The 25456-nt window shown below is 38.7% G+C and overlaps 1 protein-coding gene across 2 annotated transcripts in view; it reads right to left on the reverse strand.

Annotated features, from left to right (window-relative positions):
- The window catches only part of SPON1 (spondin 1), a 203666-nt gene that overhangs the window by 27013 nt on the left and 151197 nt on the right, over positions 1–25456 (reverse strand). For both annotated transcript variants that reach the window (XM_075755244.1, XM_075755245.1), the window contains exon 7: positions 5060–5124. In XM_075755244.1, coding sequence (XP_075611359.1) covers positions 5060–5124 — 65 coding nt within the window. The remainder of the gene's footprint in view (positions 1–5059; positions 5125–25456) is intronic.

Raw genomic sequence — 25456 nt, forward strand, 5'->3', positions numbered from 1 at the left:
GTGACTCCTGTCCAACTACCCATTTTCAATTCCACTCTTTTTTTTCGTTCAAGACCTAAGAACTGTATGGTGAACTGATATTCCTTGTTCTGATGTGGTATCTTGTCTTGGAGGTCCTGCCATTTTGGAAAATCAGAGATCCATCTGAAGAATCTGCTTTCTTTCACTCCCCAACCACCACAACAAACATGCTGCTATGTTTGACACCTGTACAATAATGCCTTTCCCTGGTGGTGAGGAATCACGGAGGACATAGTGACCGTGAAAAAACAGGCAGCTGTAAAAGCAGCAAGTGCCCTGACAACACTGTGTGGCTCAGTTTTCACCACGTTAAAGACAATCCAGCTCATGCCAAGATGTGGAATTGACAGCTTCTTCCATGCCCCACAACCGACTCTCCCCCACGCCTCCCCAAAGGGTCCCATTTTTCTTCTTGTAACTGACTCTATAATTCACAGTGTAGAGTGGGACTAATTGATCAGGATTTGTGCTTATTTTCTTCTGGTGGATTATCCTGGGAAGCTCTTACTTAGATAAAAGTGCTTGTGGAACGAAAAAGGGGGTTGTCACAATAGAGATCTCTGGATTGGAAATAAAGGCATAACGAATACAGCCAACAACAACAACAAAAGCATCCATTTGGGGGAAGGGAATTCAAGGCAAGATTTTTAAAGGTATTAACTCCTGTGGAACTTGATGTATACTATCTTGAAAAGTCTTGCCTTCTTTATCCCCAAATTCTTCTGTTGTGGCTTGATTATTTTACAGGTGCCAGATATGCAGATTTGGGTACCAGTTGTACTATCTGTATTTGCTGTATTTTATCCTCCGTGTTGCCAAAGGCCAATGATTTGCAGCTGAATATGAAAGTGAAATTTCATTCTGCCTGAAACAGAGCTGAGAGGAAGGAAGCAATGAGCTGTGCTCTTGTTTATACAAGTAAGATAAGAAAAACTACTTTCATTTGACAGCACGCTGTATACTGATAGCATTACACTCAAGGAAGAATGCATTCCCTGCAAGTACTTTAAAGTCAGAGTTTCAGACACACAACTTGGTAATACAAACATAAGCAAAACAGCAAAGTGTTTTATTACTTGGTCTGGCACTCCTTGTGTTACCAATACTGTGCTCTCGGTTGGGCAACCATAAAGCTAGTTCACAAGGATCACCCAAAACTGTCTCCTGCATGCAGGAGAGTTTTTTGCATGCTGGTTTCCTGGATAAGAAACTGAATGGAGGATAATGAAGATGAGTGATAGGAAGGAAAAAGAAAAAGAAAAACAGTGACAAAGAACAGGCATATAGAGGAACTGAGGAGAGCAATGATAAAAGACAGTGAACTGTTAAGTCTATGGCAGGATATAGTTTCCACAGCATTATATTGTACTGGGAGATGACTATGTTAAAAAGTATTAGCCTTAATTGTAATTAACAGAAAGCACTTGAGAAAATTACTTAGTGTCATTATATCCTTCCCTGCTTACAGCTGGCAACTTGTCTCAGCCCCTTCTATAATTTCTTGCATCTGAACTCATGTCTGAAGCCAAAGACCTCTCCCTGGGGACGCACTTTGTGCCCACTGGATCTGCACTGAGAATTCTGTTTTCTCCTCCTTAAGCAGAAGAAAAGCTCCCAGTTATATTTCCCTTATTTCTGGTGTCATGTGTTTTGGCATCACTGTCAGATTTAGACACAGACTTATACACCTTATGCCCTCAATCCCTACAGAGCTTGAAACATTACTTAATGAGGTACGACTGGCCTCAGGGGTCACAGCCTCATTGACCGGCATCGACAGAGTAGAAGAAAAGCCATTTAACTCCGTGACGAATCTGTGAGTGGTGCCCCGCCAAAACCATCCTCTCACACATTATTACAGGTGACCAGAATGGAAACACAAGGGCTCACCAACTGCTCAAGATGTGGGCAAGAATTAGCAGTTTGCCTTGCTACAGCCTCTGCAGGGAAAGGAGGATATGCTGCTGTCTCCTTCACTGTTTTGGGAAGACGGGAGGGGAGCAGCAGCCCCAGGGGCAGGTGCAGTGCCCGTCCCGGCTGGCTGGTGGGTTTCCACTGAAAAGGATGGGTCTGAGTGAGCTGGTGCCTGCGATGAGCAACTATCGAGCCCGTAAGTCTCCTCTGCATGCGGAGAGAGTGTCTGCCACCACCCCTGTGAATGTCGCTGCACTCCAGCCCTATTAACTGTGGGTTGTTACTCTCAGATAGCGCGTTCACCCGGGGTGGCAGCCTGGCCTCCATGGTGCCTCATCCCGGGTTCTCCACAGCAGCGTGAAAATACATCAATACTCTTACAGCCCTCTCACAAGTTTTGGAGGTAACTGTTCCCCTCCTCCCTCTGATGTTAAGCGTAATCGCCATAACTAACTTGGTACTATAACTTGGATAGGGTTAGCAATAAAAATTACTATCTGGACTCAGGAGGTAAACTTTGTAGTGTGAGCAGGCTGAATTTGCCAACTTTTGGCACTTTAGGCCTCCGTAAATTGGCTCACTAGTGTTATGCATTTCATAATTGTTGTAAAACACACTCAGGAAGGTTTTTAGGCTGTGCTATTGTGACACATTGTAACACCACTTTGGCACCACTATCATGCTGTATTCTATATTAGATACCTAACTCATTATTATGCAAAAGAAGGTTATTCGTGACTTTTAGTCAATTCTTGATTAGTAAAGTGGCTGTGTTATGCATAATAATAGACCAAATGTTTATTCTGAGCAGTCATTATCCAATACTTGCACAGCTCCAATCTGAATTCCAGGAAGGACCATCTATAACAGCAAATGGGAAATTAACACCAGAATTTAATGGCTATTGAAAAGTTTGTCTTCTTTTGAAGCTCAGATCATATGTTAAAATGGAATCAAAAATAAGGACATCATGGCAAAAAACAATAAAAAATTATTTTAAAAGCAAAATATCCAACACTACCTGTAAACTGAAGGGACATTTGTTAGGGGAACCTTTATACAGCATTTGAAAGCACAAGTACCAAAAGTTATTCCTTTTGATGTTATTGAAACGTGAGAATCACCATATAGAAAAGGTAAGAATTGACTGGAAGAACATCTGGAGGACGTTGCAGAAGCATTTGCAGGCATGTCTGTGAAAGACTATGCCTAGAAAGCCTCCGAAGTCCTTCACTCAAACTTTTTGTGAAGTTTCTTAGTGCTATGTTAAACTAGCTATTATGACCAGGGGTAACGTACTTTACTTAGCTTTGATTCTTCTTATGTAATGTAGTCAGTGTGTTTGAAAGATGATGGATTGAGACTCTGGAGCGGGAGATCCTCTCTCCATCTTTCCGTGAACAAAGCACAAAGCTGCTTTCCTGTCAATGCCAGAGCCTTCCAAGCACCCAGAACAGTGAATTCCTAACAGTATTGTTCTCTTTGATACAGAAACACCATACATAATGTTGCTTCAGGAAAGTAACTGAAATTGGAAGGAAAATATAAATGGCTTGTTTCAGTCAGAGACCTCACTGCAGTAGAACAGAGAAGTGGAAGGAAGTTTCCATTTTAAAGTGTTAGTTTGGAGTGAATAGAAAGAAGGCAGCAGGGGAAAAAAAATGCTATCCACAACCACTACCTGGCAAACACTACCAAATCCATACACTGAGAATTTCAGGAGAGTAAAACCATAAGTAAAGAATGCCATTACTATCACCTTGACTGACCACTTGCATTAACGCCAGCCACAAAAAGTCTAACCCACAATTCCTGTGCAGAGCCTACAACTCTGTCTGAGGATTAAAATATATTCAAGTGATGGAAAATCCATCTCATGTTCAGGTAAGCTGCTCTGAAGGTTAGTCACACTGTCAAAGCCTTTTCCCATACCTTTTCCTTGTCATGAATTTCCTTAGCTTCCATGCTACGAGGGATTTCATACGGGTTTTTTTCTAGATTAAAGAAGGATCAGCTATCAGAAAGCTTTTCACTATTTAAGCTGTGCTCACCTCCTAACCTTTTTTTTTTTTTTTTTTTTTTTTCCAGAGGGGGAGGGAATAAACTGAATAGCTTAAGTCCTAAGCTGCTTAAGAGTTTCTAAGCCTCTTATGGTAGGGGAAGTTTTCTAAAAACTGAACTCTTGCAGCTTTTTTCTGACTAACCTCCAAATTTTCACATAGTTTCTGAAATACAGATGACAAAACCAGACACAGTATTCCACTAACACTTCCCTTATACCTTTTACAGAGGAAACAGGACTACTTGGTCCCTACAGTCCTGCAGTAGACTAATTGCCCTGCTTCTCCAAGGACTTAATTTGACTCTCAGTTAATGGGGTGACCCGTTATAATGGGTTCTCATCTTTAGTCACTTCTTGGAAGTCTCAGTCATTTCAGTCTGGATAATTAGTATGAACTTTGGGCCAAGCACAGATAAGTTATGTAGGAACCACCACCTCAACCTTCCCCCACAGCTCCCAGACAATCACTAAATTCAAGATATTCTGAAAGAAGAGTTTTGTCCTCTTTTCTGCTGAGTGCCAGACAGCCCAAAGCAAGAATCCTGGGAAGCTAGTTAGCTGTCTAACTTGGTGAAACAACCATGGTTATACTACCATCAGGATCATAATGCTATCATAGAGTGTTTCAGACAAGCATTTTAAAGAATTAGTCCTTTAGGAGTTTTTTGTTTGTGGATTGAGGATTTGCTGTATTGACACAGCGCCTTGCCACAGTGCATGACACAGGATGTTATAAAAATACTACATGTAGAATGGTACAATACATTTTCGAGCAAGCACTAAATAAACATCATCATTCAATGAAGGCACAAACTCCACGGGATAATCCTTCTCCTGTAACAGTGAACCAAAGCATGTAAAAAATGGAGAGATGCTAAGGAGGAAAGAATGAGAGAAGCAATTGTTGGGGGGCGGGGAAAGATTAAGAACTCATCTATGAAAATATTTTTAGACTCTTTCTGTAGAAGAGTGAATGATTATAGGAGGCAATGAGTTTAGAGCAGTCCATTAGCCAACACTGAACACAAGGCTATTGAGACATACTAGTCCCTACTTACTTACACATTCAGAGGTTGCCAGGCAGGCCACTGTGCTTTTGCCTTGATGACTGTTAAAACCTCATCGCTCTGTGAAGAGACACAAAACAAGAGTGATTGGGACAATTTTACAATGAAAGTAATATGTTTTACAGCAAAAAGAGGTACTAGATCAAACTGTGCCTCCAAATTCTGACTATGAGAAATATTCTTTGTCGTTTTTGTTATCCAAGCACCTCGTGTCCTCAGGTGCACAGGGTTCATCAAGGAGCCTATATGAATGCAGGAGGCAAGAGCAGCAAGCAAAGGCAGTCAGACCTTGGGCACAGTCTCCTTCCCTTCTGCAGGAACTGAAGTGAGCTTAAAACACCAATAGCAGTTCACAGACCATGTTAATTCTGCATTACGAGCTGAAGGGAAAGCTTTCAGAGCGGTTCACTGTGATGACAGGTATAAATAAGATGGCCTTTGCATTGGGGAAATACCCCAAACCAATATGACCAAACTGAGTTTGTTCTGGTAACACTATCACAAGATGATAACCATGCTGTATACTGGGCTGTTAGTCTGCATGTAGTAGTTTATTAGCAAAAAGTGTGTCTTGGGCTGTTGATTCTGTGACTCTGACAATCCTTGTGGTCAGAGGGACTTACCAGGTTAAAGCAAGCAAAGACAGAAAAATTGCTCTTAATGCATTATAGCTCCATGGGCCAAGAGGCAGGCAAAAGCTAGAGGCTCCTGCTCTAGGCACTCTAACACACCCTGTGAGCATGTATGATATATTATTTATTTATCCTCATATATGTAAGGATGTGAAGAGTCCACGGTGGATGCACTGCAATCTCCTCCAAGTCAAGTCATTGATAGCACTTTGTTTCTGCTCTCCATTTACTCACATAAAAATTACAGGGTGAAATACAGCACCCACCTGTGGAAGCCCACAGTGTGGCAAGGCATTGAACAAAGATTATTTCCTAAGTCTGCAGGAATTCCTGCATCAGCAGTGTTGAACTTTATATCGGTACAATCAACACAGGACAAAGGCAGGAGTCCGCTAACAAGGCTCTGATGCCCAAAAGACATCTATCACACTTTTTTAGAAGCATTTTCCCCATCTCCCGTAGGAATCCACCCCAGTAATTCGCCTAGAGGAACACAAAGTTCACAAGTCACTCACATGATTTCTACTGTCTTTTAAAAATATTTCCCAATTAGACTAAGAAACCCGCCTCATACATTACCAGTAATTGGCACTTCCAACTGAGCTGACCTTTCAGTTTATGATAATCGTGCAATTTCCTGCTTGACAGCAATAGTTCTAGACTAGCTCTAGTCCATATGCACCCCTGTTTAAAGAAAATAATATTCACTGGTTGTTTCCACCACTCTCAATATTTTCTGACTCCCTCTTTTTACCAAAGCGAGGTAATTACAGCGCTGATGGGCCCTCTCTGTAACACACAAGGTTTTCAGCCTTGGGAATACATATGTGACATGACCTCTCCCTCAGCCTGAGTGGATGGATAAGCCATTTCTTGAAAATCCTTTTTAAAAATACAGATGCTTGGCCAAAGCCTATACTACATTAAATGTCCTTAGCTAACATACCTGAAAGTCTGACTCTATAAATGCAGGTAAGTATAAAAAGATTTAATCAAACTCCCATACTACTAGTATAGTTTGAATAAAAAGCATTTTAAGATGAAAGTGAGCAATCAAACAGCACGCAGCAGAGTTACGCCAGCGGGCAGAGTCACCGGGGCAAGCCCTGGGTGAGTAGCAGCAGGCTGAGCCGCCAGCACAACCCTCTCCCAGGCTCCCCGCTGCGCTGGGCAGCACTGAGCAGAGGTGTGCTCCATGCAGGAGAGATGCATCACGTCCAGGTTCAACTATGGCAACCTTCTTCTTACCTCCATGCCTTCAAAAGTGGAAGAGACAGCTTTTCCCTCAAAGTGATTTAAAAGGAAACTGATCAGATGAATGAAGATAAAAATCTGAAGTTAAAAAGACATTATTTGTCTTTATCTGTTGATAGAATTTGCCTAAATTTTTAATTCTTGTTTCAACATCCTAAGACTCTCCAGCCAGGCATATCTTCATTTACTTGCCATTTGCATTCAAAATTATTAACTATGTATTGTACAGCCCAAAGAAAGTCTGTTGTGAGCATAGAAGGTTATGTTTATTAAAATAATACACTGCTGATCTAATAAAAGCCAATAATTATGTCAGTAACATCCCAATCGCCTGTGTCTGAAAGTATTTTAATGTGTGCTATACAAATGAAAAATGCACACCAAGAGTGGATGAACCATGATTAATAGTTTGGTAGGAAGTGCAGAGGGAAGGGAATAAGGAACAGAGCATCGGGCATTCAGACATCTCTGCATTTTTAAGGGATGTGAAAATTCAGATGCAAGAGCTGAATTCATGACCACTTCCTGAACAGTAACCAAAATCAAAAGATGCAGAATCCAGCATTCTGTTGGGCCTGGAATGAAAATACACATTTTTGGTACCTAGAGTTCCTTGACAATTACACAGGATTAAGCTGCAACTTGAATGAAATCATTGTTATACCAGACTGATATTCTAATTATGCAGTCATCTCCATCATGCAGATTTGTAATTTTAATTTAATTAAAAAACGTAACATGTACACTGTTATTAATGCCAGTGTATACTTACTTCTACATGCACTGATAGACAGATATCAGGAGTTGCTCCAGAAAAGCAGCCACCTTCCTCTGCCTCCAGCCTCTCCAGCTGACCTCCACATTTTTAAGGGAACATGATAAACTTGAACAGCCCAGGCAAACAGATGCTATCCACCACGCAAGTTCACAGCCTTGTGAACAATCTATAGATAGAGAGCAATCTACAGAAAAGGCACAGTGGTTGGGTTTGCTGCCCAATCTCTTTAGCAATAATTTATTGGCAGATGGTAGAAATTGAAAGGATGTGAAATGCCTGATGAGAAACCCACAAATTAATAATATACAACTAGTTGATATAATCCAACTGCCTTAAATAACCCACTTGCACAGACTTCACAGCGGAGGCATGAAACATCACATAAATTTTATGAATTTTAGTTAACATTTTCTTAGGACTTCCTGTATAACATTAATACTCATTTTTCTCTCCTCTTCATAGTCCCAAAGTTTTATTTTGATTTCTGAAGTAAAGAAACTCTCGAATTCATGTCAAAATATGGCAAAAAGAACTAGAATGTTTCACTATTGTATGTTGCAAGTTGTCTTGTCACCATTTATGTATTTGGCTGGGAAGCAATGGTTCCCAGGTAATGAAACTGTTAGATTTTGAAAAAGAAACCTGGATCATTTGCAAAATGAAGGAGTGTCAAAACGTTACAATGTCAGAACAAGTTAAAGGGAAGGGTACCAATGCTCTTGCTTGCAGCTGCTGAAAATCCTTTAGGTAAAGTCTGATATAAGCCTCTTCCAACAATAAAAGGGAAGAGGGGAAAAAAAAAGGAAAAAAACCCCTGTCAAGCCTATGTTACACCTCTGTGCACGTGGAAGTTTTCAAGGAGTGAATTTGGCACTACCTGTCAGTTGTTACAGAGATATACAGGAGGAAAGTTGCTACCCTCTTTCCTTTTCCCAGTTCAGGGGGGTTCCTTCTTGAGTACAAATCACACAATGATACTTGGGAATTTGCAACTGAGTTTTTGCTCAGCTTCTTTTGGGCATATCGGTACCACACGATGGAGTACAGGTATGCAATTCTCCCGTGAGGGGAGCAAGGGTGCGTGGTGCCGTGCTGCACCACCGTGCTGTACCGCCGGCCTGCCCCGGCACACCGCAGTCGCGTGCAGGCAGCTTCTCGTGGGAACAACGCGCCCTGCTCCTGGGCGACTTGCCTGCACTGGTGTGTCTGTGCCTCCATGTGCTGCAGGAACGTGCTACTGCTGATGCAGCATCTCTGCTACTCCTATGAGTAGGAAGTCACAATTTAATAACTAAATTAGTAGAACCTCTCAGGAGTCTTCACGGTAAATCCCTCTGAAAAGTGTGGTTAGGCATAATCACTTACACAACTTGGTGTAAAATCTTTGTAGAGCCTACTGAAGCCTCTTCTTCACTTTCAGTTATTAGTACAAATACACCATTTCAGTTTCCAGTTTAAATACAATGATCCCTTCTCTATACGCTTAAAGCTTGCTCAAAAAGCCCAGTGGAGCCAAAGTAGTTTCTAGATTGACTTAAATATTTTTTGGATTGTGGCTTAAAGTAAAACATGCAAAAATAGCAAACAATTATCCTTTTCTCCAGATCTGCTACATTTGTGTTTCAAGCTGGAGGTGGGTGGTTGACTCATTAGTGGTTCCTATGAAAGGACTGTCCTCCAGAAAGTCCTAATAGCATGATTTTTAAAAAGTTGATAATATCATTCTAATACAGACAGCCTCACTGACATTCTGAAGTTGGTAAAAATTAATCATTTACTTTACATCCATTTGTTCCTGCAATGTACAAATGAAGGCACAGGCAGAATAAAGTCATTAAATGGCAACAAATAGAACCCAGTGGTATGAAACCACTGCTAAATTAGATCATTCAGCTGTGCACTTTACAAAAGATTAAAAACATTTCCTCATCTGCAAGAACAGCAAGTGGGACATAACTTAAAAAGCAGCATTGAAGATAGAATTTGATTTGAAGTCTTTCTAAACCAAGGGGATTTAAACCAACTTGTTTAAAGGGTAACATCCATTAAAATGTAATGAAAGCTTTCAGGAAAAGTTTTAAGTATCATCTGAATACCTTTAGAATAAAAGAGAGATTAGTTGGATCTGGAAAACCATGTAAACTATTTCATGTGCTCCTGCTGCTTTTTGGTAACCGATGTGATTAGTATCTTTTCTGTACTGGAAGTTATTTTTATTACTATATGAGTAATTTTTATTACTATTTTTATTTTATGTGTGCCAAATAACATTAAAAAATGTTACTGTGCAGATCACTTAGCACTTTGTAATAATGATTTTATTCAGTTCAGCTAAACAAATGACAGTGTATTTATTATATGGCATCAAAACCAGAGTCAGATTCAATGAACTGTGGGAATGAAAAACACCTGTTTTGAGCCAGAGCTTAATTTCACTCATTTCACACCGCCACTGCTTGGCATTCATTCGATTGTTTTAGAACAGAGAACATTTAGTTCCTTCCACAACACTCATCCTCATAGTATCTGAATGCCTTTCTATCCACAGTGGACTCATTTTCATAAGATTCTTAGAAAGTGGAAAAAGCAACATTATCCTCAATTCACAGATGATGAATCGAATGTCTTCTGGAAACAAACCTACATATCTGAGTTTTAAGATAGCATCTCCACCACAGGATCATCCTTTCCCTCAAAAAAAGAATTTGTTATTGAAGGAGAAAGAGATAAGGTGAGAATGAAACAAGGTAATGCACAGTATGTCTCCTGTGGGGAACAAAATGCTATGAAAATGAGAATGATATAGTGCTTTGGAGGGATAGTTGGATGCTCTTAAAAGCTGATCAGTCTTCTATGATGAGTATAAACAAACCTTATTCCACCTCCACCCTATGCAGACACACAGAAATTACTTTAGAATGTGAAAAGCGTGTATTCAGTATCCCTAAGACTTCTTCAGTTCATGAAAATAGTTTCAGGTTAGCAGAAGGCTTCAAACTTTCAAATTTTGGCTCCTTGTTGCTATATACACTGTAAAGTTACAGAGTGGTGTTAGGAGGAAACATTCAAGAGAAGAAACAAACATCTGCCTGCACGGTCTGAGCAGCCAGGTAGTCTAGAAGGAAGCCTGAAGACCCAGGACTGAAGACGAGAGGCTGTTATAGTCATTCCTCCTGTGGGCTTAGGTACCTCACCCATTACTAAAAGGACATGCTTACTTGGGAGCATGAAGCTCCCTTCGGAAAGCAGACACCTTTCTTCTAAACTAGGAAAGGTGATAGTGTTTGCTGTAATGCTCTACTAGTGTTTATATAGGTACAAATTTCTACCAAGGGGTTTATGTTTACAACTGTCTTGCAGCTCCCTGCTGTTGAGTGAAAGACTATCTAGATGACATTGCAATCTATTCTACTGATCAAACTACCACAGCCTGAAAAAAGGCCTCAGGTTTGGGGCAGAGTGCCAGACTCATGGTTAGGCAACTGACTGGAGAAGGAGGAGTTCTGAGCTCTGAACTACGATTTTTCATCTGATAACCACTTAATGCTTGGTATGAGGGTGAGTAAGGTGGAGGTAAGAGGGAAGTGACTGTAATTTTAAGTACATGTACTTGAATTCTACTTAAGTTATGAGTGAGCTGTAGCTTCTTTGATGTCATAGGACTGTTACAATTCAATAGCATATGATATTCATTTATGAAAAATTCAACTGCAGCAACAGATGTGCCAGAAGGTACATTACAAGACCAGAAGAAAAGAAAAAAGTACTATTTTACCCCAATACAAGTGCACACTTTCTTTCCAGGTTGAGAGAAAAATAAAGACCAATCTTGTCTTTAAAGTAGTAACTAACACAAAATATCTAGTTAATTAATGCTCAACACATTACGCACTTCCATGGATATTAGCTGAAATCTGGCATGTTTTCTCCTGGTTAATAAAACCTGTAGACATCTTGCCTACCTCATTTTTACAGATGTATCTGAATAAAAAGGGGACATATAGGCACATTACTGAAATTCATAAAAACTTTAAAAGAAAAAGGAAGTAGCCGTCTGCTTTGTGGTAATAAAATATTTCTGGGATAAAAGCAGCTACATACAGCTTTATTTGCTCTGGAGTTCATCTTCACATAAATATACTTAACATGCACATTTGCTTTATAGTAACTGTGAATGGGATCTCCTGTAACGCACCCTGAACGGGCATGTTTTATTAACTGCATAAGCAATCAGTGTGCTTTGAGTCTGCCTGGGTTTCTGAGGATTTCTTGTTTATATGGAGCATGTCACAAGTTTCCCATAGCTATTAGCATGGTCATTACATAATCTTACTTTCAAGGCAACTATGGTGAGCAGGTAATACATCACACAACACATCTATTTTCCTGTGGGTGCAGCCAAAGAGGTTGCTGAAGTTGCCCTAAGCGTCAGCACTGGGATGCAGATCTTTTTAACATGCAGAGATTTTTTGATGAAAGAATGTGCAAAAGCTGTTTTTTTCCAGTTCATAAAAAAGAGCATTTTTGAAAAGGTTAAGCTTTTACTCACAAATTACTTTATATGGAAGGAAAAAAATAGCTCATCATTAAAGACAAAGACTTATTTCTACCATTTGATGACAATTAAATTCTGTTTAATTCTATAACTGACTGACATTCAGGCAGATTATACTTAAAACCAGTAACACAGATTTGGGGTTACTTTAAGCAACAGCAAAAATACATTTCAGTCCGTGGAATTATACCAGGATTGTGTTTGCCCATTTTACTTTGACTTCTCTATGTTTACGATAGCGGTTTTATGGCACCTAACAAACCCACACATATTATATGATATATAAATTTGCCTGAATGGAATTCATTATTTCATCATAGTACATACAAATTCAATATTTCCCTGTACAAAGAGATATTTCTTTAATTAAAAAGCCTTATTTATTTTCTTCAAAAAATAGGTAATGACATTTCAGGGAATATAAAGTCTGGTTTTTTCAGTTCACCAAAGTCTGGGGGAATTTTCAGGCTTTTAATAAAATCTACTCAATCACAAAAGCACAATTTTGGGGCTGCGATAGATAAAGAAATACCGTTGGGGTGGAACTGAAGAAAAATGGAAGGAAAGATGAGCGTTTAAATCCAATCCTGAATTGTTACTGTCTGAATAGGTCCCATTTCGGGAGAGCAAGTAACCCAGTGCTTCAGACAGTCCCAGCTTAACTACTGTGCTGTACAGGAAAGCTTTCCTAAATTGGATACTTAGCAATTTTATATTCACTTTTACAAAGAAAAACTTCTCTGTTAGATAATCAGGCTGAGAATTTTCCCCAAATGTGGATATTTTCCAGAAAATATGGAAATATATGTTAAAGCTACAATTTCAGGATTATGACTGCACAGATGCTAGCTGACAGTGCACATTTAAAAAAAGCTTTTGGAAGGGAATTATAGGAATTATAATTCCTGATTTTCTTAAAAATTACGAGGATGGGATGCAAAAAGAAGTATGTTCATTGTTACTCTTAGTACATATCCCAAAAGCACTGATTCACTTTGCATTAACAACCTTCTGCATTACCTGTCCCACAGGGTTTTCTTTCAATGAAGTGCTTGTTTCAGGAGGGGAATGTAGGCTGAAATTAATAACAGAACTGTTGCTAGTGGCAACAGTGAAAATCGTATGCTCTATTTTATTTCCATTAAGGTGCAGTTACATAATCGAGGGTGTCCCAATAAAGCAATAATTCATTTTTGCATAGTATAAAGCTTAGCAGTGTGTGTTAATGAGCCCTAGGTACGCTCTGAGTATTTGAGCTCTCATTTTCTGTGGCTGAGCAGATTCTGTAGGAAATGGATCTCCCTTGTGAATCCACTTCTTGATTTTCTACCGCACATTTTGCTCTCATTCTACATAGAATGCTTTGCTGTCTTTAGGACTACAGAAACATTTTGGGATCCTACATTACTTTGCCAAAAACAAGGGACTACGCTTACAAATGGCCACTTTTTAAAGTAGGGGATTAAACTAATTTTTGTAGCTGGCCATAAGTGGTGTAATTCGCACCCTCTGCTTAATAGGCTTATCCAATACGTACACTTTTATCCTCCTTCTGTCTTAACTTTCCCGATTTCACCAATCCTTTAGACTAAACTAGCCTTTAAACCTATATCTAAGTGCTATAAAGCTTTTGTTATTTTAAATTCATAAATGATCTGGAAACAGTGAGCACACCAGAAGAGAAAGAGGGGAAAAAAACCCAAAATCCAAAAACCAAAAACCAATCCAACACCCCCAGGCATTCTTTGTATAATCAAGCAGATGTATGCAAGTGAATGGCAACCTGCAAGCAGCAAGACAAAAACTGCATTCACTGAAGATAACGATAAAAGTGTTTTAAAGCACTAGGTTCACTCATCAGATTCCTATTTGGGTAACTACAGCATTTTTTGCTCAAACTCCTTCAAATAGTTTCAAAACAGTCAGGGGTGAAAGTACCGAGACAGGTTCTTGCGTATGCTACGAATAAGTGAGTTTCAACTGCTTAAATATCAGGAGGAAACCTCCGGAGAAGACTGGGTCTGCTCTGAGAAACAGCCCAGAGAATGGGGACGGAGAACAATTCTGTCTTCCGGTAAATGCTGGCAGTAAGGCTCCAGGTATCACGATTATTCATCTTGCTGCTTCTCTCAGACATTAACCAAATGTAGTAGCCTGAGCAGAGGAGAAATAATTTTTTGGATAATAGCAAGTGATTTTAAGTAAGACCAGCAAATTAGCTCAAGAGGTGAGCTTTCTTGACCCACGATAGCATTTTGACAAAACAATGGCAGGGTTGGGGTTTTTTTCTATTCAGAATGTACAATATAAATATTCTAAATGTGCCTTAACTGCTGTGTAGAGGCAATCACAACAGCTTCATTTCCCTTCAGTGAAGATGTGTTTAAGCCGTCCTTTACCATTCCTTCAAAAAACCCCCAAAACCAATCCAACAAGCCATCAAAAATGTAGCCTTTAAACAAATTAAGGAAATGAGGATCCTATCATGAATGATATTTTTGGTAATCTCTAAAGTAGTATTCTTTTAGAGAAAGCAATTTCACATCCCTTCCTCCCCCTCACACACTTTCTGCCGTTGCCGTGACAAACAGGTTGCTGCCCTCATGGACCATTTCTCCGGCACTCTGTAGTCTCATGGTTTATGCTTTGACATTAACCTGTCTCAGAATTTAATGACCAAAACACACTTGTCTCAGATTTTGGATAAAGTCCTCTCAATCTCTGACAGGACTTACGAGAGCAGGGTCTTAAGAGGAATGTCAGAGACGTTGCCATTTTTCCCGTCAGGGGCTGCCTTTACCACCTCCTTTCCTCCCCTCTGAAAAACAACTCAGTGTACACTGTGTGACTCAAAGGTCTATCTACATAGTCCTCCATGGACAGCAGGTCCACCCAGAGGCCCCTGATTCTGCTTGTGTAGTTTAATTTTGCCTCATCTTTGCTTCTGCACTCCTGTAAGTCAGGGCAGACGGCCAGAGAAGCAAACTGCACTACCTGAGGGCAGGATTAGCTTTTAGGGGAATGGATAGCTTTTGTTTTTCTCAGGCAAGGAACTCTCCCTTCCTGATCGCCAGCGAGGATTTGTATGCGTTTATAGAAAGGTCTTGTTTAGGTAGACGTTACGTAGAGGCAAATCCAGAAACTGAGACTGACCCAGAAAAGTTTCCTTGCTACTTAGAAATTTCAGAGGCCTGAGCTGGGTAACGTTGTCTCCCATCTCTGATGGTTTGCTCTGGCTCTCCAGCAGTTAAACAGCTGGGAAATGGTATTATGATTTTTAATTTTTTTTTTAATGTAAGCTATTTAGCACTAACTGTTCCCTCAGAACAGTGTGGGAGGTCAGATGAAGGTTATCTCCCCACCTGGTGCCCACACTACTTGTTGCTTAAAGAGCTTCAGGTATCTTTAGATCAGTTAATATGGCTATACTTTAGATGCACCATTGAGCAGAATTAATATTAGAAGAGGAATTATATAAGACTTACAGTTTTAAAAACAGTAGGAGCTGCTATTAGAGTGACATCTGCAATTGATGTAATTAACATACCAGGGAAGAGCTATTAATTCCACTGTAGAAAGTACTGTTTTGGTTTCTAGTTGCTTACTTAGAACAGCAAAAACAGAACAGAGAAATAAGAATTAAACCCTGTAGCCACAATGCTGTATGTCATCCTGTAGTAATCAGAGATAAATGGGTGATGTTGTCTCTCTAATAAGCCAGACATGAAGAAATGTCTTAAGGAGCATCTCTAAAGTACTCTGCAAAATTTCTAGGACATGAAATTGCTGAGTGTAGTCTTCATGTAGTTATTTTATGATCAGAATAGTTCTAAATTAAGGAACATAAACAGAAGCTTGCACTCTAAAAGAAGGTATTCACCATATTGCACTGTACTTGCTTGCCACAATATTAATTCTAAAAGTAAGAAAATAGTGAGAAACAAACACTGCAGTGAGGTCAGGATAAATGTAAGCATGTTAATTTTAGCTGTAAAATGCCGCTAATTGGTCAGGATACACCTTAAGGCTGTGTACCTAAGTGTACCGCTAAAAATGCTTATCGTGATGTACCTCCCTTGCTATTTCCCATGGCTGTTTTGTACACTGACCTATTTATATGCTTATCTCTAAAGCTTATGTGCTGAAGTTAGGTTTAAATTTTAGAGTTTAGCTGTTAGTCATGTTATCATGAAATGACACGATGCATTATTATATCATGAAACTGGCGTTTTGAATATTCCATGACATGTTCAGGGCCAAAAAAAGCACACTTCTCATTCCAGTAGTAAAGCACATATTTCTGTTGTGATCATCTCATTTCTATTCCTTTAGGCCTCTAATAAACTCTTTCTTTTCTAGCAACTCTGTAATCAGAATTGTACAGTATTAGAATTGTGCTTTTAAATCAGGGATACCGTGTACAGATATTTATTTTCCTTTATCTTTTTTTTCCTCTCCCTCGAGTCCTCTCTCATACCAGACTCCTGCTGGGGGATTTACGGCAGAACACTGAACACAACCATCAGTCCCTTCTTCATTTGTACAAAAGTAGCAGGGCAGACTGGTCCCCACTGAAGTCCTAATTCCAAGTGTTAAGCCACTTTATTAAAATCATTTACTATCCCTTAAAATAAAATTAGGTTGTTTTCTTTTTACTAATCTCTAAAGAGATTAGAACTGTTCCATTATTGCAGGGCAAACTTCCAAAGTGGTTAATAATCAGAGCAGCAAAGCATGGTAAATGCCACTTCTCATTACGAAGCCAGTGCTCGGACTCTATTCACTGGAGTAACTTTAAAGATACGTCATCCTTTGGCTAATCAGGATGAATGTTTTTACCATTCATGCTTCTAATGCAAAAGCATGCAAAATTCACAGGCTGGTTCCATCCCGTCTTCTCCTGACACTGCAGTTGCACACTGAAAGAAACTGATGGAAACGTTCGCTTACAACAGAATTGCCGAGTTGTTGCACCACAGTAACTACTGAAAGACTATTAGATATGTAATTACTGCGGCATTCTCTAAAGTCTGATGAGCCAATTAATAGCACTTTGTATTTTCATGGCATCTTGCCTCAAGGAACTTAAAAAATGCTTTTAAACAATAATTAAGTTCTAGACCTCTCCTGTAAATCATTTGCACCATTGTACAGACACAGAAACTACGGCAAAGTTAGCAGACCAAATAAACCACTTACAGATCAAAAAGTTTTTTCCCAAGCATGTTCACTGAATTCCAGCACTATGATGATACAATAACATTCCTTGCAAGACCAAAGACTGACAATCATACCGCCACTGGTCTTACCCCTAACTCTGAAGAAGTGACACCTGCTAATCCACAAGTAAAGGTGGGGACACCAAGCTTTCTCTACAATACTGAATGACCCACCCTCTGATAATCTAATTACATACAAACATGGCACCATCTACAATGTGGACTGTCAATTTGAATTTGTGGTTAAAACATTAATTAATCCAGCAAGCATGATCAAGCTCTCTGTGAAATACGTTAACTACATTAACTTTGTATTAACTAACAAACAGATAAAGACAATCTATGGCTCAAACCACATCTTTCACAAAACCAAAACCATGTAAAACCACCCTAAAAGGCATGCTATAAACCAGGCATGCAGTTGGCTTTGAAGAACAATTGTGTGTCTTTCCAATATGCACCTGACTATGATGGGTTTATAAATGAGGACACTTGTCTAAGGAAGACAGATGGGAATTTTGAACAATTCCTTTCCCCCAGTATCATCTACAAAGCTGGAAGCTTGTTAGATCTCAACCCGTTCTAGTATCATTGCATTATAATCTATGCTTAAAAAAAAAGTATATCACCCCTCAGAAAAAATTCTCTCGAACTACTAATTCAGCCTCATCCATCTCTACCCCAGTCAGAAAGCAAATGACCTTTTGCCACTCCATCCAGTCTTAAATATTGTAATGTCAAAAGTAAGTTTTCTGTGCACCAACAGACTTTGTACAGTGCTACTTGCTGTGCCAAAACCCAAACAGAAGTCACAACATTTCACAGGAACTATGGAAATGAAATAAAAATGAAAATATATTATGCCCTAGAAAGAAATCACACAGTCAAGGAAAAGGGAAATCCGATCTCCAGTAAGATATATTCTGAAGGTCAGGAAAACCTACAAAATATTTTCAAAGCCTGGGAACTAAGATCCAGTACTCTCTGCTTAGGAACAGTTACCGCTGTCTCACATGTTCTACCTCCTCCCCATCATGCAGCTGTATAATTATTTAAACCCAGTCAACTTTCAAACTTTAAAATTACCTTAAATTTTGAGCATTATCTCTTCCTGTAAACTTTCCTTCTTTCAGACAAACATTTGTGAAAACTCTGGGAACAAAACCCCAGAGTACTGAGCCAAGGTTTAATGCTCTTAACCATTCAGCTTCAATTTCTCCAAAACATTCTGCTCATTCTATAGATGAAAACAAGCCTCTTTCTCACATAAAGATCAGAAAAGATCCCAATTGCTCATAGGCTTGCACCTTATCAATTATTCATTTTCTGAGTCAGAGTTGCCCTATACAACAGGCAAGAACATTTGCAAGTGCAGATATTATTCACGAATAATGTTAGTTTATTCTCAAATAACTTGTGCTGGTTTTGGCTGGGGTAGAGTTAATTTTCTTCATAGCAGCTGGTATGGGGCTATGGTTTGGGTTTGTGCTGAAAACACATATGACGTCACGCTCAGCATATAAAGCTGGGGGAAGAAGAAGGAAGGGCGGGACGACATAACTGAATTATACAAAAGTTATGACTGTTTTTGAAGGAAGGTACTACTTACCATAAGCATGGCCAGGTGAATCTGAATTTAACACTTTATAAGATATGATCAGACTACTGAAGTAATTAAGGTGGGGTTTTTTATTTATTTTTTTTTTTCCTTTTCACCTGTTCTACATACAGTTTTTGCACCTTACCCAGATACAGAGACTTCTAAACTGTTCTGAATACCTCTCTCTTGCTGATCAGGAATACAGTCCTGATTGTATCGGCCTTTCTCAAAGTCTGTTGTCTTAATCACTACTTCCTACAGCTCCATGAGAACTTACAAAAAGACTTAATCATTCACAGTTTCTTTTTTCTGCTTTCAGGTCCACATTTCTACTGATTTGTTCTGCACATTTCTTCTACAATAAATCATCCAGCATTATTGGTCCCATGTGGCTGCATGCCTTTCATTTTTGTGAACTAAAATCCAACCATCTTATTGACTGCAGCTGCTTTTAAATACACTTCGGTGTCAGCAGTGATTTACTTTTTAATTAAATTATTTTATTTTAGATGAGTGGTCCTATTGTTTTCTTAACAGCTGCTTTAAAGGCAGTGTTAAAATAAATGAAACCTCAGCATTTGAGCAAGGAAAACAAGTTAATTCGCAATTCCTTAACAAAAGAATTTCCTACAATAACATTCTTGATGAAAATATTGCCACATTTCCCAAATCTTTTACATTTTAGCATGATGTTAAAGGGGGTCATTTACTTGAAGTATGTTCTAGCTGAGAATTCTTGGGAGATTCCTGATAAAAAGACCAGCAGGGACAGTACAAAGATACGATTATTTCTGTCTCTCTTCCAAATGCCTGAGAGACTCTTTTACCAGTTTTCTATTTCAGCTGCAGAGACAGGTTCCGAATCCAATGCTCACCAAAATTAAAGACTAGGGATTTGATCCTAGTAGAAGGCCCATTTTTGTCCTCTGATATGTGTATGTAATTTCTGTTGTCTGCAGGAGTACATTTACGCTGTATCTGGGACAAAATTGAGCGTATAGGTAAGGTGGTATTTCTCCAGGGAGAGATTATAATCAGTAAAACAAAACCATCACAATCCATTGCAAAAATATACTCTCTGCAATGGAAATGTTCAGCAAGAAAACATTCATGAATGTGGAAGGTACAAGTTTATACATGTTCTGTTGAATTGATTTTTAACCAATATGTCTTGAAAAAATGTCCTGGGAATACAGGATATACATTGTTTCTTTGACACATATATGAAGCATCGGATATGAAAAATATTTCTGTAATCTTATCAAATATTTGATGCACTTTCTTTACACTGAATCATTATGACGACAAATGATAAACATGTCCACTGGTTTCAGACCAGGTAATTGCTCTCAATTTCTATACTACTGGCCACTATTAATCTGGCTGAATGAAGCGCAGGGAACTGCACATTTTTGTAATTATATTTTTGTACAGGATATGTGGAATTGAAAAGTAGCCAAAATAATAACCGTGGCCCACAATTCCTTCTGATTCTATGTATTTGCAAAAAAACCAACAACCCAACCCCAAAAAGAAACCAGTGCAGTGCAAGGCTAACTTCATAGTGAGGTGTGATGTTTTTTCTTTTTTTTTCCCCAGTTACCTTTATCCTTCTGAAAGTCTTTTTCTGTTCCTTGCAGCAATCATCTTCAAAAGAACAGAGAGGAGGGGAGAAAGGGAAGGAGCAGATGTTTTAGGCTAATGAGCAAATAACAACAAAGTAGTTGCCGTGGGGGTCTTAACATTACTTTGAATCTGGTCCTTATTTATTCAGTACTAGAAATTAGTTTGGTGGCTGAAAAATATGTAACAAATAGTTGAGATCATTTTTCTAGGAGCAGTTTGCAACCCTCGTCCTCCTACACCACTGAACTCTGAAGGAGCAGGTCCAGGAAGAAGCCAAAGTGGTAAGCCCTGCAAGACCACCCCAAGAGCACATTAACAACCAGTATCTACATTTACCCATTAACCAGACACGACTCTGGTTGGGACTGAATTGTGACAGTCATCTCCCTACTCTTCTGGAGATGCTCAAACTATAGGTGCCCTCCTGCTCTCCTTGTAGCCATCTTCTGAACAGTGATGATCTGGTTTTAAATGTTTTCTGACTGCTTTCAAAGAACACACAGCTATGGACTGAAAGTAGAAAAAAGCCACAGATAAATGGAAAACATGTAGTCAATTCAATTTTGGGTCTAAACTCTTCCTTTGGGAGATAAATATTTATCTGTTGAAACTGAAAGCTTTACAAGCATTTCTGAGGATAGAATGTAACTTTTGTTATTAAAACTAAGAGGTTAAGCATTTGTTCCTACTACAATCTACACCAGACGATCCTACTGCTAGTATTAGGGCAGGGAGCTCTTACAGTATTCATTAGCTCTATATGCTTTGTTTTTTTCATCTGTTTGCTTACCTAGGCAAAGAAGGGAAGACATATTTAGGAGCTCCATCATTCTGCAACCCACAGAAGGCTTCATGAATGCACAGTGCCAGCATTTCAGAATCTATGCCCCCTACATACCACTTAATTCCATTCTCTTTACAACGTTACCTGTGATGTGTCACAGAAATCTCTAGGGCCTAGAAATGACTTATGAATTAATTATCTGAAGCATAATCATTAAGAAATTAAATTTAAACATCACAATTTCACTTTTTATTTCATTAACATTCTGGGGGAAAAAAAGAACATTCAGCAAGTTTTCATGTCCACATGCAAAAAATTTTATGCCAGAACAACACATTGAAGGTGAAAAAAGAGCTTTGTGGGGATTTCAGCAAATACAGAATTTCAGTTACATGGATTTATATTGAGCACCATAATACCTGGTTCTGTGAAGTGAGACGAACTCACCAACAAAATGTCAGAGATTTTTTGTTACTAATGACACAAAGTCAAAGACAGGAGTCATCTCTGTGTTTGGAAAGTACCTGGAATATTTTGGGCTCTAAGCCTCGTACAATAAAATGGATGTGTTCAGCAACTCAGGGTGTTTGTTGCTTTCAGGTCTTTAGATGGTCAGTTGTCACACGATAGTCATTCACATATTTCAAGTGCAAAGAACCACCTGGCTAGATGCATGAAATTTAGTTATATTTGCAAACATGGGTAAAAGAACTATGACAGATTCTTCAAGACAGTATCCCCTTCTCCCTTTTATTATGCTACAGATATTTCTGGATGTTCTGCACACCTTCTAAAACTATTTCATCTTGATTAATTTGGAGAGAAAAGAAGAAAAAGGTAATAAGATTCAGAGAAGTATTATGGTTATTGCTGACACCTGTCTCAGAAAATTTTAAAAGGATGGAAATAGTGGATCCATTTACCTCAAAGCAAAACCTGCAAAATAGATCGCTAAGGGTTTCCATGAGTCAAAAAGGACCATTCTAGAAAAAGATTGGAAAAAAGGCAAAATAATCTTCAGCCTCACAACTGGAAAGCCAGTTGCAGTGGGACATGCTGTCAGTTTCTACCAAAGATGGAGAAATCTGTTAGTCTAACTTCCAGATCTCACAGAAGACCAATAAATTCCAAGAAAAGATGTCTAATAGGAATCACTTGGACCACACCATTAGATCTGTTTAGAAATGTACGTATGTTTATATTTTAACATAAGGCCCCTTGGATGGATCTGTACTCTCTTGAGAAGCTAGAGTCCTAACTTGCTGGTAGAATCCCTGGTATTTACTGTGTTTTTCCAAAACTTGGGCTTTTCTTCCAGGCTGTGAAGTTGAAATGCTTTATAAGGAATTTGGCCTTGGAAAATCTAGTTCTTAAAATCACCACAAGCTATTGTTATTAATAAGGTGTGATTGAGGAAATTCCAAGATCATTATTAGCCTGCAATGCTGGAAGATGGGATTTTTCCGTTTTAGTAGGAGATAGCTTTCCTTAAAACAACTTACGTAAAAATAATCAATTGCTTATTCATCTTTGAAGCATAATTTCTTCTGGAATACATTATAACTTCAGGACTTACTATTAAACAAAGTGCCTGAAATAATTCTCCTACCACATTCATTATACTGATTTCTGTCTGTATCAGCAGGCAGCTGATATGTCTGGGTGTCTGGGTGTCTGTAGAACAATCTCAACACTGTCAACTGATCAATTAGCATGAAACTGGTTAATACTTTTTCCAGTCTTTTCTTATCCATGCATTTCTTCTTTAACATCTGCCTGATGCATAATCCACATTATATCTCATAAGGACTTATTCTTATCAATGTATGTAGGATTTGAGAGACCTAAAGTTCAGTAAAAGCTTATATATCAAAATGTTTGGCATTTCTAGGCTGTTTTGTAAGTGAAAGTCCCAGCACAATAAAGAACATAATATTGTTATCTGGTAAGAATTATTAATTTGTTCATTATACACACATATCTGTAGGCAAAGTTCTTGTCATAAAGTTCTTATTGTCTGACGAATGGAGAACTGACTCCTGAATTACAGCTAATCTTGTGCAGGCTAATTTAGAATATAATACTTATAATACATTTTCTTAAAATGAAAATAATCATGCCAATAGCTTGAGAAATTATTTTAAAAGAACCAGACCTCTTATTTATTGGAATAGTAGCGCTAGCCATTAATAGTATTTAAAAGTTAGCATTACTTTTATAATTCTGCTACTTTTTATAAAAAACATAAAATCAGCTTTTCAATAATATATTTCAACCTGCAGTTGAAGTGCTGTAAGTTTGTTGTGGTTTAACCCAGCAGGCAGCTAAAACAACCACACAACTGTTCGCTCTCTCGCTGCCCAGCAGGGTAGGGGAGAGAATCGGGAAAAAAAAGAAAAAACTTGTGAGTTAAGATACAGACAGTTTAATAGGCCAGAAAAGGATAATAATAATGAATAACAATAATAATAGAAGAAGAATATACAAAAGAAGTGATGCACAGCACAATTGCTCACCACCCACTGACTGATGCCCAGCTAGTTACCAAGCCGCGATCACACCCCTGGCCAGCTTTCCCCAAGTTATATACTGAGCATGATGTCATATGGTATGGAATATCCCTTTGGTCAGTTGGGGTCAGCTGTCCTGGTCGTGTCCCCTCCCAGATTCTTCTGCAACCCCATCCTCCTCACTGGCAGGGCAGTACGAGAAGCTGAAAAGTCCGTGACTTGGTGTAAACATTGTCTAGCAACAACCAAACTATCAGTGTGTTATCAAATTTATTGCCATCCTAAATCCAAAACACAGCACTATACCAGCTTCTAGGAAGAAAATCAACTCTATCCCAGCTGAAACAAGGACAAATTTCTTACATGCGTTCAGCCAATGTAGCATGTAGCTTAAATACATGATTTTATCACACAGCAATTATAGCGTGTGAGTGCTTTTATTATTTTGTTTGTATAAATAGGATTCTGAAACCCTCTGATAACACATAAATGATGGTATTTTAAACAATAATGAATAGAAAATTATTTCTTTTCTACTGTACCTCACATAAGTGTAGCATAAATGTCTTCATTCAAGTATTTGCCTTTCTTATTTGACATAGTAAGTTTTTGTTACAAACTGAACTTTTATAAGTAATTGCTCCTTTTCCCATGGGAACATAGAAAACAAAGATTTGGACATTGCATGCATGCAAACTGGAAGATCTAATCAATGAGGGGTAGGTATGCTTTTTAAAGAAATAAAAGGAAGATGTTAATCCAATGAACACATTAATTCGGTGAACATCAAAATGATTTGCTACTACAAGCTATAAAGATGCATCTTGTGTATATACACTTACAATCTGCAAGTCCTAATCTAGTTTCTAACATATCTTAAATCCACAGATCATGTGTGCTTGAAATAGAAGTGCAAAGATATATTCAAACTAGGCACAAGACTGATAACCAATTCTTAAAAATAGAATCTTATCTCTCTTGATAGCATTTTTCTGGGATGACAGTCTAAGACTGAGGAATGCCTGCTTCAGTGGGAACGTGCCACCAGCGATTCAACCCACTGATTGCCTCGACCCATCTACAGTTGTGCTTTCATGATGCTCAGGCTCAGATACCTTCCCAGCGCTCCTATTGAAGGCCAGTGTTACTGACTGAGCTGTGAGAACATTACAAGAAAAAGAAAAAGGAAGACAAAGAAGAAACATTCATATGCAATTACACTAATTGAATAAACGAGAAGCAAAGATTAAAATCAATATTCCAGTGCTCTATGGCAGAATAAGAACAGAAGTTTATAGGGTGCAGATTTCTCTCTATTGCTGACCAAAGACAACTGAAACATGGATGTCCAGAAGTGGATTTGACCTGGGAGGCTTGTATAAATGCAAGACCTGTAGTGGCTATCAAAACAAGAATTGTTAGCTGAAATTAACC

The sequence above is a fragment of the Balearica regulorum genome, chromosome 5, assembly GCF_011004875.1.
Source record: "Balearica regulorum gibbericeps isolate bBalReg1 chromosome 5, bBalReg1.pri, whole genome shotgun sequence".
Lineage (NCBI taxonomy): Eukaryota > Metazoa > Chordata > Aves > Gruiformes > Gruidae > Balearica > Balearica regulorum.